Here is a 20,418-nt window from a genome sequence, read left to right as displayed (position 1 = left end):
GTTATATACTCCTTAAGTATCGTGCGCTTGAAATCATACACAAGTATAACCTGAAAGTAAGTATGCTTGAAATTCTGCAAGAGAAATCAATTCTGACCTGTTTGACTGGAGCAACAGGTGTGTGTACTTGGGGTTTAAGAGGCTGCTGGCTTTTCAACTTCTGTGCTTGCTCCTGTTCTTTTGCTAATTTTTGTTTTTCTTCAAGTGTAAGTGATGCCTCAGAAAAAAAAAAAAAGTATATATATATATATCAATGAGCAATTTCATAATTCCACTTATAAAACAGAAGACTTCTTTTTTTGTAAGGTATGTCTTAGTATGTTTGACGATAGCAAATAATTTGCAAATTACTCCTGTAGTGATTGCCACAGGTACATTATATTTTGAATTATTATAAGCTTTTACTTTAAGTAGAAACTCACAAAATCTCTGCTAAAATAGTTCCAGTATGAAAACAGTTATTGTTTTAAAACCATTCATCAAAATGACTTTTTTCCAGACAAGGAGAATATGACTTGATGACTTCATTCTATAAAATTGGGAGATTCCTGTTCAACCCTATCTCACTCCAAAAATATTTTAGGAACTCACCAAAAAGCTAAGGAAAACATAAACAGTGTCTTTCACTGCTAAAGGTCTGCATCAAATTTGACATTTGTCTTTTTCCTTTATCAACTTTGCTAAACTATAAACTCACAGTATGTTCTCTTAAAATTTTGTAAACCATGCCTGGTAGCTCCTTGGCTTTACACATATAGGTACTCGTTTTTGTCAAATGAATAGAAGAAAAGTTGCCCACAGGAGAAATTCAAAATTAACATATTATATTGAATATTAACAAATATTTCAATTGGAAAGTATCATTTTATAATTTATTATTCAAAATCAGAGTCAAGACACAGTGACATTTATCAAGAGGTATGACTGGCAAAGTCCAGCAGAAAGGACAAAGGAGGCAGGCAATCTAGAAGTTACCATGTGGGAGGCTGAATAATAAAAGAAGTTAAAATTCTCAAGTCTGTATATTCTCAATGTGAATCAGGTCATGTTCCCATGATAATTTTTAAATTTCATAAAAATATTAAAAAATGTTTCTTGTTAAGATGCTGAACAGTATTTCCCAACAAAATCTATAATTTATAGGAAGTCCTATAATATAAATAAGTACACTACAGGAGTAAGTGAAGAAACTTACTCTTTTATGTTTATTCTGTAACCCATCCTCTTTATTTTCTGATTCACCGCCAGTAAGAAAGTCTGCTCCAATGTTGTTAAAGACTTTGTCAATATGCTGAAAAGAAAAATGTCAAACCACCTGAATGACATCAAAAAATTGTGACATTACTGCTTAAAGGGCAAAAGCCTCTCAAATGAAGCACACTGTCAAACTCTTTTTACAAAAATTAAAATAATCTAAATGTCTTACCTGAGATCCAACATTTGTAACTTTCGTCTCCTCAGAAGCATTCATTTGATTTCCTATATCCAAAGATCTGCAGGAAAATTGAATTATGACAAAGCAATGAAAAGAAATGCTTATTTTTAAAATACTCATACAAAAAATGGTTCTTCCACATGGGGGTTATTGTAACCTAAACAAACTTCTTTCAGGACAGTCATACTCTTTTTCATTATTTGCTACAATTAATGTCTGCTTGCTCAAAAACAGTAACATTTGCATAACAAGTCTTTTTTTTTTAATTCAATATTCAAAATTTACTGGAGAATTTACTCAGTCTCATAAAATCAGGCAAGCATGATTCTTACTGTGAGAGAGCTTATAGATCACTGAGAGACAAGGTATGATATATAGGACTTGATGTGATTAAATTCAGAACCTGATTCTAATAATAAGCGCTACAATCACTGTGATGGGCCAGATCCATGCCTTGAAAACCAGGCAAGATTTAGATAAGAAAAAGAAAAAAGAAGAGTTCGTTTACACCTCAAGTACAAATACTAGATATTAAAATTTTCTCTTATAAATTTTTAAAAATTATTTTTCAGGGTTCCTGTGTTAATACAGTCAACCCACGAAATGACATAAATATCTACGTCATTGAATATTTAGAGAATAGAATATTTAGAGCGTACAAAGGGCTATTTCAAGTCATCCTACACCTGGTGTATTTGCTTCCATAAGCCTTCATCTCACTCTGGGGCAGAACCTAAAAAATTTTATACGTGGGGACCTTGCTCATAATTGGTATAAATTTTAGTGAGTATCTGATGTCTTTTGGCTCAGGATTTAACAGCCATCTTAAAATCACGTGTTTTTTTCTGGGAAACAAATATAGTGATTTTATTTTAATAAACCGGCATTCTCCAGTGAGTAATTTTATCTTTCCCTTCTTTCTTTGAAAACTAGTATTTTGCAAATAATTTGGAAAATCCTCCCTTAAAGAAACGGAAGTGAATGTTGTGGTATTAAATATGAAATGAATGTTCTATAAATGTTTCTGGAATCAGAGAAAAGAAAAAGGGTGAGATCAAAATACTAGGGTTTCATAGATTTGAAAAATATTTGTAAGCGGTGCTCTTCGTCATTAGCACTCTGAATTTACAACACTAGTAGCTAATGCTGACAAGAGACTTTCTCAGCAATAGAATTTTCTTTACATATAGAAAATCTTATGATTATCATATTACACTTTTACACTCAGAAATGACACTGGATTTTCCACAATATTCTATTTTAACTCAGTTCAACTTAACATGTTGGAAAATTTTTAAATGTTTTACATGTGATCAAATTGAAATCCATCAATTTTTTACTATGCAGAACAAACTGATGGTTACCTGAGGGGAGATGAATGGGGGGATGTGTAGAATAGGTGAAGGGGATTAATAATGAGCACTGAGTAATAATGTATAGAATTTTTGAATGACTATACTGTACACCTGAAACTAACATAACACTGTATGTTAACTATACTGGAATCAAAATAATAAACTTCATTTAAAAAAACAGGAATCCATCAATTTTTTGGGTCCTTATTCCAGAAAATCAATCATGAGGTCACTTTAGTGTCACTGTTGGGCCATGTACAATTCATACGCAACCTACTTACTTCTGCTGTTCTTGCATTATTTGAAGTTGTTCCAGTTTAGTCTTATGTTCAGACTCCAATCTGTTAAGCATCTCTTTTATGACGGAAATGAAAGAACTGAACTGGTGTAATAAGAAAGTGATACAGTTACAATGTTTCAAGTTAGCAGCAAATGTAATGTAATAAGAGAATTTAACAAGTTAATCATAATACTCTCATTTTTACCAGTATACGACCCACTCAGAGTACGGATGTCACAAAAATAGTATATTTAAACTCAGCAATCACAGCAAGCTTTTACAATATCTCTGTATGATGGTGGTAAGGTTGATGAGGCTTTCTAACTTCCAGAAAACATATCTCAATGGGTTTTCTAGCCTGAGTTGTCTAACAGCTATTATTCAAGGGTCTTATAAATTTACCCCCACCAGTTATTACATATTGACTTTCCTAGAATAATCCAAAAGTGACCATCTGAATTTGTGCATATCTGGAAACAACCCACTTAATAGTGCATTAAAAAATTAGTTTATTGGAGGATCCTGGGAAGATGGCGGCTGGGCTCACCGCGCATCCTGCTGATCACTTATTCCACCTACACCTGCCTAAATAACCCAGAAAACCGCCAGAAGACTAGCAGAACGGAGTCTCCAAAGCCAAGCGCAGATGAGAGGCCCACGGAAGAGGGTAGGAAGGGTGGCGAGGCGGTGCGCCCTACACGGACTGGCGGGAGGGAGCCAGGATGGAGGGGCGGCCCGCCAGCCAAGCAGAGCCCCCGAGTCTGGCTGGCAAAAGCGGAGGGGCCGGACAGAGTGTGTTCCGACAGCAAGCGGGACTTGACATCTGGAAGGTTATAAGCTAACAGCTCTGCTCAGAGAATGGGAGGGCTGGAGGACAACGGGAGGGAGAGTTGTTGAGCCCCGGAAGACAGAGCTCGGCTTGGCGGGGAAGAAAGGCACTCGCCAGCACCATCTCCCTCGCCCATCCCCCAGCCAAAATCCCAAAGGGAACCAGTTGCTGCCAGGGAACTTGCTGGCACCGCGCAAACACCCAAAGCTGTGCTTCTGCGGATCCATCCCTCCGGCGGGTCTGACTCCCTCCCGGTGCCGCAGGGCCCCTCCCGAAGTGGATCTCCGAAGGAAAAGCGAGCTGAACCTGCCCCTCCCGCCCCTGTGCACCTTGCCGATCCACCCCAGCTAATACGCCAGATCCCCAGCACCACAAGCCTGGCAGTGTGCAAGTAGCCCAGACGGGCCACGCCACCCCACAGTGAATCCCGCCCCTAGGAGAGGGGAAGAGAAGGCACACACCAGTCTGACTGTGGCCCCAGCGGTGGGCTGGGGGCAGACATCAGGTCTGACTGCGGCCCCACCCACCAACGCAAGTTATTCAAGACAGCACAAGGGAAGTGCCCGCAGTCCCACACCACTCCAGGGACTATCCAAAATGATGAAATGGAAGAATTCCCCTCAGAAAAACATCCAGGAAATAACAACAGTTAATGAACTAATCAAAAATGATTTAAACAATACAACAGAAAGTGAATTTAGAATAATAGTCATAAAATTAATCGCTGGGCTTGAAAACAGTATAAAGGACAGCAGAGAATCTCTTCCTACAGAGATGAAGGGACTAAGGAACAGCCAGGAGGAGCTAAAAAATGCTGCAATGAACTGCAAAATAAAATGGAGACAGCTACGGCTCGGATTGAAGAGGCAGAGGAGAGAATATGTGAACTAGAAGTTAAAATTATGGAAAAAGAGGAAGCTGAGAAAAAGAGAGGTAAAAAAATCCAGGAGTATGAGGGGAAAATTAGAGAACTAAGTGATACACTAAAAAGAAATAATATACGCATAATTGGTATCCCAGAGGAGAAAGAGAGAGGGAAAGGTGCTGAAGGTGTACTTGAAGAAATAATAGCTGAGAACTTCCCGGATCTGGGGAAGGAAAAAGGCATTGAAATCCAAGAGGCACAGAGAACTCCCTTCAGACATAACTTGAATCAATCTTCTGCACGACATATCACAGTGAAACTGGAAAAATACAAGGATAAAGAGAAAATTCTGAAAACAGCTAGAGATAAACATGCTCTAACATATAAAGGGAGACCTATAAGACTCGTGACGGATCTCTGTACTGAAACTTGGCAGGCCAAAAAGGAATGGCAGGAGATCTTCAATGTGATGAACAGAAAAAATATGCAGCCGAGAATACTTTCTCCAGCAAGTCTCTCATTTAGAATAGAAGGAGAGATAAAGGTCTTCCCAAACAAACAAAAACTGAAGGAATCTGTCACCACTAAACCAGCCCTACAAGAGACCCTAAGAGGGATCCTGTGAGACAAAGTACCAGAGACATCGCTACAAGCATGAAACCTACAGACATCACAATGACTCTAAACCCATATCTTTCTACAATAACACTGAATGTAAATGGACTAAATGCGCTAACCAAAAGACACAGGGTATCAGAATGGATAAAAAAACAAGACCCATCTATTTGCTGTCTTCAAGAGACTCATTTTAGACCTGAGGACACCTTCAGATTGAGAGTGAGGGGATGGAGAACTATTTATCATGCCACTGAAGTCAAAAGAAAGCTGGAATAGCCATACTTATATCAGACAAACTAGACTTTAAATTAAAGGCTGTAACAAGAGATGAAGAAGGGCATTCTATAATAATCACAGGGTCTATCCATCAGGAAGAGCTAACAATTATAAATGTCTATGTGCCGAATACAGGAGCCCCCAAATATATAAAACAATTACTCACAAACATAAGCAACCTTATTGATAAGAATGTGGGTAATTGCAGGGGACTTTAACACTCCACTTACAGAAATGGATAGATCATCTAGACACACGGTCAATAAAGAAACAAGGACCCTGAATGCTACATTGGATCAGATGGACTTGACAGATATATTTAGAACTCTGCATCCCAAAGCAATAGAATATACTTTTTTCTCGAGTGCACATGGAACATTCTCCAAGATAGATCATATACTGGGTCACAAAACAGCCCTTCATAAGTATACAAGAATTGAAATCATACCATGCATACTTTCAGACCACAATGCTATGAAGCTTGAAATCCACCACAGGAAAAAGTCTGGAAAACCTCCAAAAGCATGGAGGTTAAAGAACACCCTACTAAAGAATGAGTGGGTCAACCAGGCAATTAGAGAAGAAATCAAAAAATATATGGAAACAAACGAAAATGAAAATACAACAATCCAAACGCTTTGGGATGCAGCGAAGGCAGTCCTGAGAGGAAAATACATTGCAGTCCAGGCCTATCTCAAGAAACAAGAAAAATCCCAAATACAAAATCTAACAGCACACCTAAAGGAAATAGAAGCAGAACAGCAAAGGCAGCCTAAACCCAGCAGAAGAAGATAAATAATAAAGATCAGAGCAGAAATAAACAATATAGAATCTAAAAAAACTGCAGAGCAGATCAACGAAAACAAGAGTTGGTTTTTTGAAAAAATAAACAAAATTGATACACCTCTAGCCAGGCTTCTCAAAAAGAAAAAGGAGATGACCCAAATAGATAAAATCATGAATGAAAATGGAATTATTACAACCAATCCCTCAAGAGATACAAGCAATTATCAGGGAATACTATGAAAAATTATATGCCAACAAACTGGACAACCTGGAAGAAATGGACAAATTCCTAAACACCCACACACTTCCAAAACGTGGAAGGAGGAAATAGAAAGCTTGAACAGACCCATAACCAGCGAAGAAATTGAATCAGTCATCAAAAATCTCCCAACAAATAAGAGTCCAGGACCAGATGGCTTCCCAGGGGAGTTCTACCAGATGTTTAAAGCAGAGATAATACCTATCCTTCTCAAGCTATTCCAAGAAATAGAAAGGGAAGGAAAACTTCCAGACTCATTCTATGAAGCCAGTATTACTTTGATTCCTAAACCAGACAGAGACCCAGTAAAAAAAGAGAACTACAGGCCAATATCCCTGAGGAATATGGATGCAAAAATTCTCAATAAGATACTAGCAAATCGAATTCAACAGCATATAAAGAATTATTCACCATGATCAAGTGGGATTCATTCCTGGGATACAGGGCTGGTTCAACATTCGCAAATCAATCAATATGATACATCACATTAATAAAAGAAAAGATAAGAACCATATGATCCTGTCAATCGATGCAGAAAAGGCCTTTGACAAAATTCAGCAACCTTTCTTAATAAAAACCCTTGAGAAAGTAGGGATAGAAGGAACATACTTAAACATCATAAAAGCCATTTATGAAAAGCCCACAGCTAACATCATCCTCAATGGGGAAAAACTGAGAGCTTTTTCCCTGAGATCAGGAACACGACAGGGATGCCCACTCTCACCGCTGTTGTTTAACATAGTATTGGAAGTTCTAGCATCAGCAATCAGACAACAAAAGGAAATCAAAGGCATCAACATTGGCAAAGGCATCAACATTGGCAAGCTTTCACTTTTTGCAGATGACATGATATTATGCATGGAAAATCCGACAGACTCCACCAGAAATCTGCTAGAACCGATACATGAATTTAGCAAAGTTGCAGGATACAAAATCAATGTACAGAAATCAATTGCATTCTTATACACTAATAATGAAGCAACAGAAAGACAAATAAAGAAACTGATCCCATTCACAATTGCACCAAGAAGCATAAAATACCTAGGAATAAATCTAACCAAAGATGTAAAAGATCTGTATGCTGAAAACTATAGAAAGCTTATGAAGGAAATTGAAGAAGATACAAAGAAATGGAAAAACATTCCGTGCTCATGGATTGGAAGAATAAATATTGTCAAAATGTCAATACTACCCAAAGCTATCTACACATTCAATGCAATCCCAATCAAAATTGCACCAGCATTCTTCTCGAAACTAGAACAAGCAATCCTAAAATTCATATGGAACCACAAAAGGCCCCAAATAGGCAAAGTAATTCTGAAGAAGAAGACCAAAGTAGGAGGCATCACAATCCCAGACTTTAGCCTCTACTACAAAGCTGTAATCATCAAGACAGCATGGTATTGGCACAAAAACAGACACACAGACCAATGGAATAGAATAGAAACCCCAGAACTAGACCCGCAAACGTATGGCCAACTAATCTTTGACAAAGCAGGAAAGAACATCCAATGGAAAAAAGACAGTCTCTTTAACAAATGGTGCTGGGAGAACTGGACAGCAACATGCAGAAGGTTGAAACTAGACCACTTTCTCACACCATTCACAAAAATAAACTCAAAATGGATAAAGGACCTGAATGTGAGACAGGAAACCATCAAAACCCTAGAGGAGAAAGCAGGAAAAGACCTCTCTGACCTCAGCCGTAGCAATCTCTTACTTGACACATCCCCAAAGGCAAGGGAATTAAAAGCCAAAATGAACTACTGGGACCTTATGAAGATAAAAAGCTTCTGCACAGCAAAGGAAACAACCAACAAAACTAAAAGGCAACCAACGGAATGGGAAAAGATATTTGCAATGACATATCGGACAAAGGGCTAGTATCCAAAATCTATAAGGAACTCACCAAACTCCACACCCGAAAAACAAATAATCCAGTGAAGAAATGGGCAGAAAACATGAATAGACACTTCTCTAAATAAGACATCCGGATGGCCAACAGGCACATGAAAAGATGCTTAACATCGCTCCTCATCAGGGAAATACAAATCAAAACCACATCAGACATCACCTCACGCCGGTCAGAGTGGCCAAAATGAACAAATCAGGAGACTACAGATGCTGGAGAGGATGTGGAGAAACGGGAACCCTCTTGCACTGTTGGTGGGAATGCAAATTGGTGCAGCCACTCTGGAAAACAGTGTGGAGGTTCCTCAAAAAATTAAAAATAGACCTACCCTATGACCCAGCAATAGCACTGCTAGGAATTTACCCAAGGGATACAGGAGTGCTGATGCATAGGGGCACTTGTACCCCAATGTCTATAGCAGCACTCTCAACAATAGCCAAATTATGGAAAGAGCCTAAATGTCCATCAACTGATGAATGGATAAAGAAATTGTGGTTTATATACACAATGGAGTACTATGTGGCAATGAGAAAGAATGAAATATGGCCCTTTGTAGTAAGATGGATGGAACTGGAGAGTGTGATGCTAAGTGAAATAAGCCATACAGAGAAAGACAGATACCATATGGTTTCACTCTTATGTGGATCCTGAGAAACTTAACAGAAACCCATGGGGGAGGGGAAAAAAAAAAAAAAAAGAGGTTAGAGTGGAAGAGAGCCAAAGCATAAGAGACTCTTAAAAACTGAGAACAGGGGCGCCTGGGTGGCGCAGTCGGTTAAGCGTCCGACTTCAGCCAGGTCATGGTCTCGCGGTCCGTGAGTTCGAGCCCCGTGTCAGGCTCTGGGCTGATGGCTCAGAGCCTGGAGCCTGTTTCCGATTCTGTGTCTCCCTCTCTCTCTGCCCCTCCCCCGTTCATGCTCTGTCTCTCTCTGTCCCAAAAATAAATAAACGTTGAAAAAAAAATTTTTTTTTAAAAAATAAAACAAAACAAAACAAAACAAAACAAAACTGAGAACAAACTGAGGGTTGATGGGGGGTGGGAGGGAGGAGAGGGTGGGTGATGGGTATTGAAGAGGGCACCTTTTGGGATGAGCACTGGGTGTTGTATGGAAACCAATTTGACAATAAACTTCATATACTGAAAAAAAAATACATAATAAAAAAAATTAGTTTATTCAGATTGTTACAAAAATGACATGTTTGGCTAAAATAAATCTGCTTTCTACAAAGAAATATTAAATGTATTTAGTTTAACTTTCAAATAATTAAAGTTCCTAAAGTATATCTAATACCATGCCATAATGTGGTTCAGGCTTTGGTTAAATGATGATTCTTAGAGTGCCTCCGATCATCATGAACAATTTATTTGAATAATACCACACATTACAGGAAGAATCCAGAAACTGTGTTCTTCCCCTCCCAAATCTTCTATTTTTGTGCTGGGTGCTCCTCAAAATAGGTTTATTAATATCTCTATCTTATAAATGAGGAACTTCTGGCTTAGTGAGAGACAAAGCAACTTAGTATGAGATACTAAATAACATATGGCAGGATTGGAATTCATAAAAGTCTGTCTCCAGAGCTTGTACTAGTTTCTACATGATCCTGCTTCTCACCATGCTCAACCATCTGTTCATCCTTTGTCTTACCATGAGAGTTAACAAAAGGCATTATTTTCTTAGTGGTTTACTTTGACAGACTCTCTGCTGATTAGTTTTCTTTTTACTTTGCAATGAAGTAAAACATAGTAGCAGAAAAGTATACATATAGGTGCTCATATCAAAAAATTCACAAACTGAATGCAGAAAAAGAACATTAGCAGCACCCCACAGGCTTCCTTGTGCCCCCTTCTTGGTACTTCCACCACCTTACCCTCTGAGTAAACACTAGTCTGACCTCTGGCAGTGTAGTTTTGACTGTTTTTTGTACTTTATATAGAATCATTAGGTAGATCTTCTTCTGTGTCTGGCTTCACTGGCTCAACATATGTTTGTGAGATTCATCCATATTGTTGTATGTAGTTGGTGCAGAAGAATTAACATAGTAGGCCTGAACTTCCATCTTTGAAAAGGCCTGCTTGCAAGGTTGGCCATTGGCCGGTGTCCAGAAACTCAGATTTTACAAGGGTTCCCACCATTAATTGATGACAGTGGCTCACTAAACTAAACAAAGACTATGTTTTATGCTAAGCATCTGCTTTTCTTCTGGGAGTCTGGAATTTGAGTACATGACAGGCAGATGGAGCTACAACACTTCACATGTACTGTCACAACTCATTACCAGGGAAAATAAGTACATTGAGGAGATGACTCTGGAAGCTTGAATCTCGTTTCCTCCAGACATTGCCCTATAAGCGTTCTCCCTTTGCTGATTTTGCTTTATACCCTTTTGCCATAAAAACCATAGCCACGAGTACAACTATATGCTGAGGCCTGTGAGGACTCCTAGTGAATCAATGAATCCGAAGGTGGTCTTTGGAACCCCCACTCAACATAAGTTGTGATGTGTTTTGACTGTTGCTTGGTATTTGCTATTTTACAATCAAATGCAAAAAATGTACTTTCCTAAATCACATTATCTTTCTCACATAATGCAAAATACACTTAGATTATTTTAAGTCAGAATTTACAGAAGAGGGCACTCTTTCTTTTTTTTTCTTTTTTCTTTTTTTTCTTTTTTATGTTTTTATTTTTGGTACAGAGAGAAAGCACAAGCTGGGGAGGGACAGAAAGAGAGGAAGACAGGAACCAAAGCAGGCACTGCACTGATAGCAGATATCTTGATGTGGAGCTTGAACTCAAGAGCTGTGAGATCATGACCTGAGCAGAAGTTGGATGCTTAACTGACTGAGCCACCCAGGTGCCCTGAGGGCACTCTTAAATCAGGAACCCTGTCCATGAAATGAATAGGAAAGCAGACCACACCCATGTTAACTATCTCGAAATACCAGAAGATATGAATCAAAGTATTCTGTTGATGAAAATAGGTCCCTAAAAATATCAACCATAAAGCTGAAGAAAACAAACACCACATTTCATATGAAATTATATATCCTGATATAAGCATTTGGGAATATTTAAAAACATGCTAGATCATATATATGAGAACTAAGAACAGAAATGACCAAAAGCTGGATTTGCTTAGGCATTATCATCATCCTATTTTTCCTCAATATTATTCATTGTTTCCCTTTTTGCCAGTTATAACCTCAACCCTGCCACCCAAGATATGAAGAAACTATCAAGCCAAAAATTGAAATTTAGGGACACAAACTTTCAGAGGCTTACCCAACCACTTCATAGGGAATTTTAGATCTGATTAATTTTATAAATTTCCCTAACTCCAAAATTCGTTTCCCTAGGCATTCTCCCCTATAAGCCAAAAGCTTTCCTGCTTAACTCCAGCTTCTGTTTCCTTCATTGCTCTAACTCACTTTCAGTACTTAATTCCCAATCTTGCCTGCCTATCCATTTCTGACACTCCCTATTAAACAGTAACCAACTAATCCCAGTATTTTTCCATCATACTCCATTAAACACCAGTTCTATGGTAAACAAAATGACTTGTCATTACTCGGTAACTCAAATTTTCTCTCAATTTAATAAATATTTTTGTTTCTGGCACTGCATTAAGTGCTGGGGATATAATAAAGAATAAGATATAATAACCAGCCTTCTGGGAAAGGCAGACAATACCTATGACAACTACAGTGATAGAGGTATACAGAGAGATAATTGTATAATAATGTTTGAACACATTACCTTTTTGCTCAAATGTTTACCACATCTTGGAAGTACAAATACCTAAGTACACCTGAAACTAATATATCACACTGTATGTTAACTATACTAGAATTAAAATAAAAAACAAACACTACCACAAAAAGCAAACACCTAAATCAGACAGCCATTTAAAGTCTACTTGTTCTAGTCTCAATTTATCTCTCTTCTATTACTCCCCTACTGATTTACAGGTATCTCTCAGTCAAACTGGATTATTCATTCTCTGCTGATTGACTCTAAATTGGTTCCCAATTATCTCCTCATTCTGCTGCTCAGGCCTTTGCGTAATTCCCTATTTTTGAGTGTGGGCAGGACCTTGCTGGTCCTGACTTGCAAAGGTAATAGGACGTCATTTTCTTGATTACAATAAAAGATGCTGTAACTTCCATCTTTCTAGCAGACTCTCTCTCCCACTTTGATGAAACAAGTTGCCATGTTGGAAGACCCATGAAGCAAGGACAGCTGACACAGCTAGAAACTGAGGCCCCTGGTCAAACAACCTAAAAGGAACTGAATCCTGACAACCATGTAAGTAAGCTTAGAAGCAGATCTGTCCTTCCCCCATTTGAGCCTTCAGATGAGGCCCCAGCCTTTGACTGCAGCACTGTGAGAAACTCTGAACAGAGAATCCACGCCCTGGCTTGGCTGACCCACAGAAACTATGAAAACCATCTAGTTTGTGGTGATTTGTTATGTAGCAATAAATAAGAAATACACACCCCAGACACATCACATTCATTTTTAATTTGTTCATGTCAACTTTCCAGCCCCAAATTTGAATTAGCCCAAAATCCTACATATCTTTCAATGTTCTAGTCATTTACTATCTCCCAATGAGGCCTTCAATAATCCATCCTTCCAACTCACATACTCCTTACTTTGAACCCACAACTTTCTTTATTGAACTCTGTGACATATTTTTCCTTGTTTTAGCAACATTTAAATGTAATATATTTATTTATTTAATTCCAAGAAAACAATAAACTGGACAAACTGAATAAAACACAAAATACTCCTACCTGATTGAGATTAAGATTGTTTTCAATACTCAGGGGAATCAAATGAGGCAATACTTTTCCAGCAAGCTGCTCTTTGGTGATTCCCAACTTCTTATGTGTAAAGGTACATTTATAAATACCTGATAGAAAACAATGAAACAAATTTTATAATCCAATACCACAAATTCATAGATACTAGGAAAATATTGTATCTATATGAAATCTCTTGATAATCAGTTTAATTACAAATTTTTTCTTATCAGTGCCTAGAATGAGGATGCTCTTAAATATGGATAAGAATGATTTCAGCTTTATCATCAGTTTAAACCATGACATATTTAACCTGTACTTGCTTGGCTTAAGAGCACACTTAATATTAGCATAATATTAAAAGCCTTACTACAGTGCAACAGTAAGGTTACAGAATGATCCTCTCTCCTGAAAACACCTAAATATGTATTTGAGACTTCTCACCCAAACTCGAGACATCTATTTCACAAGTATGTGAGTATAGGTTACACCTTTATTCACTTCTTTAACCAGATTTAACATGTTTAAAACTTTAATAATTTAATTCAACTCCACACAATCCTTTCCTAGTGTCTCACCTATTTACTCAAACTTCCAGAGCCTGCGTATTACAACTATTCCACAAAGCCTTCAGTTGGTAAACTGAGCACATTTGTTTCTCATTCTCTGAATGCTTGTGTTATAAGTGTTTTGTATATAATCCATAGCTTTAGAACACACCATATGTTATTATTTTCATGTTAATGTAAATTTCACTTATATACTCAAAGAGTAACTTTACTGAGCACCTATTAAATGCTTATTTGCTAGGCACTATGCTCATTACTTCTCCCTGCCCATTTTCTCACTGAATTCTCATAAAACTCCTATAATGATGTATTTTTACCCTCATCTGACAGATGAAATTTTTCTAAGTCATTCCAGGAACTGACACAGCCAGGACAGAAGCTAGGGCTCTTTCCACTATGCTAAACTCTTTTTCAGGAAGACTAATTTATTTGAGCCCCAAAGTCTCATACCATATACCATGTCTACAAAGGTCTACAATAAATTACTTGCTGACCATTCCTACAAATATTTACTGAGGGCGTTCTATAGACCAGGCACCTTAGTACTTTAGTAAGTGTTAAAAATACACGGCTGAGTAATTTCATTTTTCTTTAAAATTAATAAACTTTAACTTCAGTAAAAACTAAACTTGCTAATGTTTTTGTGATACTACAAGTATGTCTGTTTCCATTAGTATAGCAGACCCCAGCATTTCCAGATTGGACTATCAAAACTGTAACTATTTACAAACAATTTCAGTTTCTTGACAGAGTAATTTGTAATTATGCTAATAGAACAGAATGTGCTGTAAAGCTAATATACTTCATCAACACATCACTTAGCAGTGAAACATACTGGTTAAGATTTAAACATATATAAATTAAAAACCAGCTCTACCACTTTTCAGTTGTGTTATCTTGAATAACTTACTTCAACCCTGAGCCTCAATTTCCGTACTGTAAAACAGAAATAACAGTAGCTATCTCATTGGAATTTGGAGAGGACAAGAGATAACACAAAGAAAATACTCAACACAGTGCCTCTTACAAATTGGGTACCAAATAACTATCAAATTTTACTATTAAGACTGGTATCAGCATGTCATGTAGCTTTGTTTGCCTCTCTTATTTGGCATCATTTTATAGGGAAAACTACATGCTATCATGGTATTTGTGAAGCTAGGATTCCCAAATGTCTAATTTGCTAAAATTAACACAAAGAAAAGTTATATCATGGTATTTATCCCATCATTCTTCAATTACTGAATGCTATATACTTGAAAAAAGGATACAAAGGTTTTATAATTTGGAAAATTCATTTGCGTGACTATAAAACAATAAAGTAGCATCAAATAACATTAAGTTTTCAGCTACCTAAAATTCCCATGAGGACTGCGGGTTCCTTGGATGGAATCTGTTGTAAGAAGGGCAGGATATCATCAAGAACAAACCACTTATCCAAGTATTCCAAAATCTTTCCTAAGCACACTAATGAATTTACACGAACCTATTAAGAGAGGTAAATTGCATTAGTCACTTAAAGTCTTGCAATCTAGAACAAAATGTTTAAGTATAAATTTAATCTTCATGTAGATATGTTAAAATCTCAAGAATAAAAGTAGGATGAGGTTTAAAAGCTCTCATCCTTTATTAACATAGGAAATCCATGTATTTACTAACTCCCCTAGACTTGTTTCAGGAAGAATTTATGATTGCTTTACCAGGACACTAGTTAGGTAAAGGTAAGGAATGACTTCAATTTTGTATCCTTTTAAATGAAGTGATTAAGATTTGAGAAGCTTTACTATATATGTGTTTATTAACAATATTTTTGGGGGGACATCTGAATTATAAAAAGGACTACATTCTCCTACCAAGTGATCAAGTTTACTAGGCTTCCAGTACTTTTCTCTAACTCAGGTTTAATTCATTCTTAAATATTTCAACAACATGTGAAAATTATCTATACTTTACCCTACCTGAAGTTTTCTATTTCTAAATATATCTTTAATACAGACATGAAAACCTAATACTTAGGAACTCTTTCACCAAAATTCTATCTATATTTGCTTGACTATTTTGATAAATATTTCACACCCTATTTTTTTGGCTTGAATTTATTAAGATAATTACTTCAAGGAGAAAAAAAGAGACAAACCAAAACCAAAACCAAAACCAAAACCAAAACCAAAACCAAAACCAAAACAAAAACAAAAACTGGTGGTTGCCAGAAGAGAGATGGGGAGAGAATTGAGTGAAATAAAGGGGATTAAGAATATACTTATTTGATGTAATGTACAGAATTGTTGAATCATTATATTGTACACCTGAAACTAATATAACACTGGATATTAATTACATTTCAATTTTTTAAAAAAGAATAAAATCAATAAAATTCCAGTTAAAAAAACTAAGAAAAACAAAATAATTTAGTTGGTTAAAAAAAACACCATATTTCTACAAGAAAGATAGAAAAAAATCTGAAAAATAACATACAATTGTTTTCTGAAATTCAAAAATAAGGAATATTACAAATTCAAAAAAAGATAGCTAAAGTCTTAATTTGCTCTTAGAATCAATATTTTAAAAGGAATTGCCGTGTGTGTGTGTGTGTGTGTGTGTGTGTGTGTGTATGAAGAGAACCTAGAAGTACTAGTTTACTTTTATTTTTATTTTTAATATAAAATATTAGTCATGTAAGTCATGAAGAAATAGAGCTCTTATTTTACCTACCTCTGTGTAGAATTTATTTTTTCTTTATTTAAACAGTATTAAACCACAATTCTAACTCATGACTCACATTTTAGGAACTTCCTAGTTAGAATCTTTTAACCTTATGTCCATGAATGCAATTCAGGAATTCACATTTGCCCCTCTGAAGGCAGGAGCACCATACATGGTATATAAAATGCAAATCCATTCCAGAGTTACTGCTCTAAATGCATTCATTATAATTCTTTGTAAACATGCCTTTGAGGGCTCAGTTGCCATCTTAAAATGAGATATAAACATCCCCAGGCATTAATACAGATCATTTAAGTACCTATGCTTCCCACCTCATACATACTTGGAACTGAACTAGAACATGCACTTTGACAAAATGTATGCTAAAATAAATGTATGCTACCATAAAATAAAAGTGTGACTTAAATGATTTTTCTTTTTCCTTTTTTAAGCTTTTTTTATTTTACTTTAATCTGTATACTCAATATGGGGCTCGAATTTACAACTCCAAGATCAAGAGTCCCATCCATACTCTACCAACTGAGCCAGCGAGGTACTCCCAGATTTTTAAAAGGCATTTTGAAAATGAAATTTTAGGGGCACCTGGGTGGCTCAGTCGGTTAAGCGTCCGACTTCGGCTCAGGTCATGATGTAGCAGTCAGTGAGTTCGGGTCCTGCACTGGGCTCTGTGCTGACAGCTCAGAGCCTGGAGCCTGCTTCAGATTCTGTGTCTCCTTCTCTCTGCTCCTCTCCTACTCATGCTCTGTCTCTATCTCTCAAAGATGAATAAATGTTAAAATAAATAAATAAATCAAAAGGAAAAAAGAGAAAAAAAAGAAAATGGAATTTTAAGCTGTATATTACTTCATCTATTTTGAAAATTCAATCAAAAAAATTAGAAAATTTCAGAGAAAAGAACTGGATTTCAAGTCTTTTTAATACTGATGAAGAAAAACACTCAGGGGGGTATAGTAACTTGCCCCGTGGCACAGGAAGGTTAGTAGAAGAGTCAGAATAAGAAAGAACTCAGGTTTCTTGACCTCATTTCATACTTGTTCATTTTGGTAAACAATGATACTTTTTCCTATTTTTGTATTGTTTTCTATCTCAGGGCCATTAGAACCAAAAAAAAACATAAACTAAAATGGATTAGGTAAATCATGTCATTTTAATAAGGTAAAATCATGTCATTTAAATTGCTTTTGCCTATCATTCCATTAAGCTACAAATGCTTATATTTATTTAAATTCACATTTCACCTAATAAAGATGAATGAGATCTCCAAAGAACTATATTTACAAAATGCAAATTTAATGACCATTATCAAACAACAATATAAAGAACTGATCAGATGAATGAAGAACATTTCTCCCTCTTTTCTAAAGCTGCCATTTGAAGAGAATATTCAATGTTACTTCTTAAAAGAATTATTTGTGGGATAAATTCTTATGATCTACCGTTAGAGAAAAGGTTGAGAATACATATGCCTCTCAATATGAGATAATGAGAACTGTTATTTATTCTACTTCCTTGACCAACAACTATAAGTGTTAAAAATTCTGTATTCAAAGGGATCAACTGCCTTTGGCATAGATTTTTGAGTACAACTATTTCATGCCACTTGTATTCTTGTTAATGTATTGTTTTATTGTACCCTTATTTTTTTTTAAAGTAGGTAAGTGGTGGATATAAAAATATAGAGATAGATTACTAAAAATAAAGGCAGTTTACAAAAGGAAGCTATTCAGAATGATTATAGGCTTATACACCAAATTAAACTCTCATGATTATTTCAAAACTACCAACAAAATAAATTGTGAATTAAAGCAGAAAAGTATTAAGAAAGAAAAATTACTCAGATTTTCTAGTGAAGCACTCAAAGTTAGGGGACAGGAGCAAGGTCAGGGGTGTAATAGTGCAAAATTATGTATCAGGGAAAACTAAAGCTATTGCTCACTTTTTTTTTTTATTGCTCACTTCTATAGTACTATATTATATAGGTTACCTATAGCCAAGATGAAATATATGAACAAATTACAAAAGGGTTATTTAGGGGCACCTGGGTGGCTCAGGCAGTTGAGCATCCGACTCTTGGTTTCAGCTCCAGTCATGATCTCATGGTTCTTGAGTTTGAGCCCCACCCACATCAGGCTTCATGCTGACAGTGCAGAGCCTGCTTGAAATTCTTCTTCTCTCCCTCTCTCTCTGCCCTTACCCCCATGCGAATGCGCATGCTCTCTCTCTCAAAATAAATAAGATAAACTTAAAAAAAGATAAATGAAGTTTGTTGAAGTTAATACACTGACAGTGCAGAGGCTGCTTGGGATTCTCTCTCTCTTTGCCCCTCCCCTGCTCACTATATCTCCCTTTCTCAAAATAAATAAATAAACATTTTTTAAAGGGTTATTTAATAATAAGAAAGTGATTTAAAACAATGAGAAGTGAAAGAAAAGCAAAAATTAATATGCAATTACTTACAGCAAGGGAAGATGTCTGTAGACATGCATTTTTAATTCTTGGTATCAAAGCATTTTTCATGGATGGGTAGTCTATAAGATTTGCAAAGGTTGGAATGATGTTTAAACAGAGTTCCTATTAAGAAAATACACTGATTCAATCTTAGAGAAAGACTCTCTTCATCCTTTCTCCCACATATTAAAAACATTTTGCATTTACATAGCTAATTTGTCACACAGTTTGAAATAAACTTTTATTTATGTTTTATCATTTGCTCCTTTCAACAACTAGTTGAAAGAAGAGTTGTCACTAATTTTCAATTTTACAGATGAGAAAACAGACTCAAAAGATCTTATTCAAGGGGCACGTGGGTGGTTCAGTCGGTTCAGAGTCCAACTCTTGGTTTCAGCTCAGGTCATGATCTCATTGTTTGTGAGTTTGAGCCCTGCGTCGGGCTCTGCTGCTGACAGTGCACAGCCTGCTTTGGATTCTCTCTCTCCCTCTGTCTGCCCCTCCCCTGCTTATGCTCTCTCTCTCCCTCTCTCAAAATAAATAAAACTTTTTTAAAAAATTTAAAAAGGACCTTACTCAAAATCATGCAAAGTCATATAACTAGCTTATGGTAACAACAGTCCTTGGTCTTCATTCCTAATTTCTTTCCATGATAACACAATTCATCAATTCATCATTTATTATTTAAAAATGGGAACACCTAAGTTTTGCTATCTTTCACAATAAGGATTAAATACAAAGTAACGTAGAACTATTCCTCTTAAATAAGGGATTTCTTAGCTTATCATAAAATAGAATATAAACATTTTCTTTAACATATTTTAAAAGATTGTTTTATAATATTGGGGAGAAATACAATAAGACACTATTATGTAACCCCAGTTTTTAAAACATGTATGCATATGTGTCTGTCTACAGGCTTAGGGAAAAAGACTCAAGGATAGATACGGAAATGTTAACTATGGGCATCTCTGAGAGAGGATTTTAATTTTCTTTATATGTTTAAGCACTTCCAAATTCTAAAACTTAAGCAAGTATAACTCATAGAAACAGGAAAAAGTTATTTAAAACATTGTTAACTAATATTGGCCACAATGTAAATGACTATAACTGGGAACTCTGAATGAGGCTAACAGAGGAAAAGGGGGACTAAATGAGATAAGGAAAAGAACAAGAAATGGCTTGAGAACTAACTGGCTCAAGAACATATATCTCAGATACCTTATAAGAGCAGAATGTTCCTTGTAGCAAA

At 36.3% G+C, this 20,418-nt stretch overlaps 1 protein-coding gene across 2 annotated transcripts in view; it reads right to left on the bottom strand.

Annotated features, from left to right (window-relative positions):
- SCYL2 (SCY1 like pseudokinase 2) overlaps window positions 1-20,418 on the bottom strand; it is a 70,573-nt gene that overhangs the window by 3,467 nt on the left and 46,688 nt on the right. For both annotated transcript variants that reach the window (XM_030323480.2, XM_030323481.1), the window contains 7 exons: window positions 19,176-19,289; window positions 15,348-15,480; window positions 13,417-13,535; window positions 3,072-3,172; window positions 1,427-1,493; window positions 1,196-1,291; window positions 98-217 (listed from right to left, as the gene is read on the bottom strand). In XM_030323480.2, coding sequence (XP_030179340.1) covers window positions 98-217; window positions 1,196-1,291; window positions 1,427-1,493; window positions 3,072-3,172; window positions 13,417-13,535; window positions 15,348-15,480; window positions 19,176-19,289 — 750 coding nt within the window. The remainder of the gene's footprint in view (window positions 1-97; window positions 218-1,195; window positions 1,292-1,426; window positions 1,494-3,071; window positions 3,173-13,416; window positions 13,536-15,347; window positions 15,481-19,175; window positions 19,290-20,418) is intronic.

Source organism: Lynx canadensis, chromosome B4 (assembly GCF_007474595.2).
Source record: "Lynx canadensis isolate LIC74 chromosome B4, mLynCan4.pri.v2, whole genome shotgun sequence".
NCBI classification, from domain to species: Eukaryota; Metazoa; Chordata; class Mammalia; order Carnivora; family Felidae; genus Lynx; species Lynx canadensis.
This window is presented reverse-complemented; position numbering and strand designations above follow the sequence as displayed.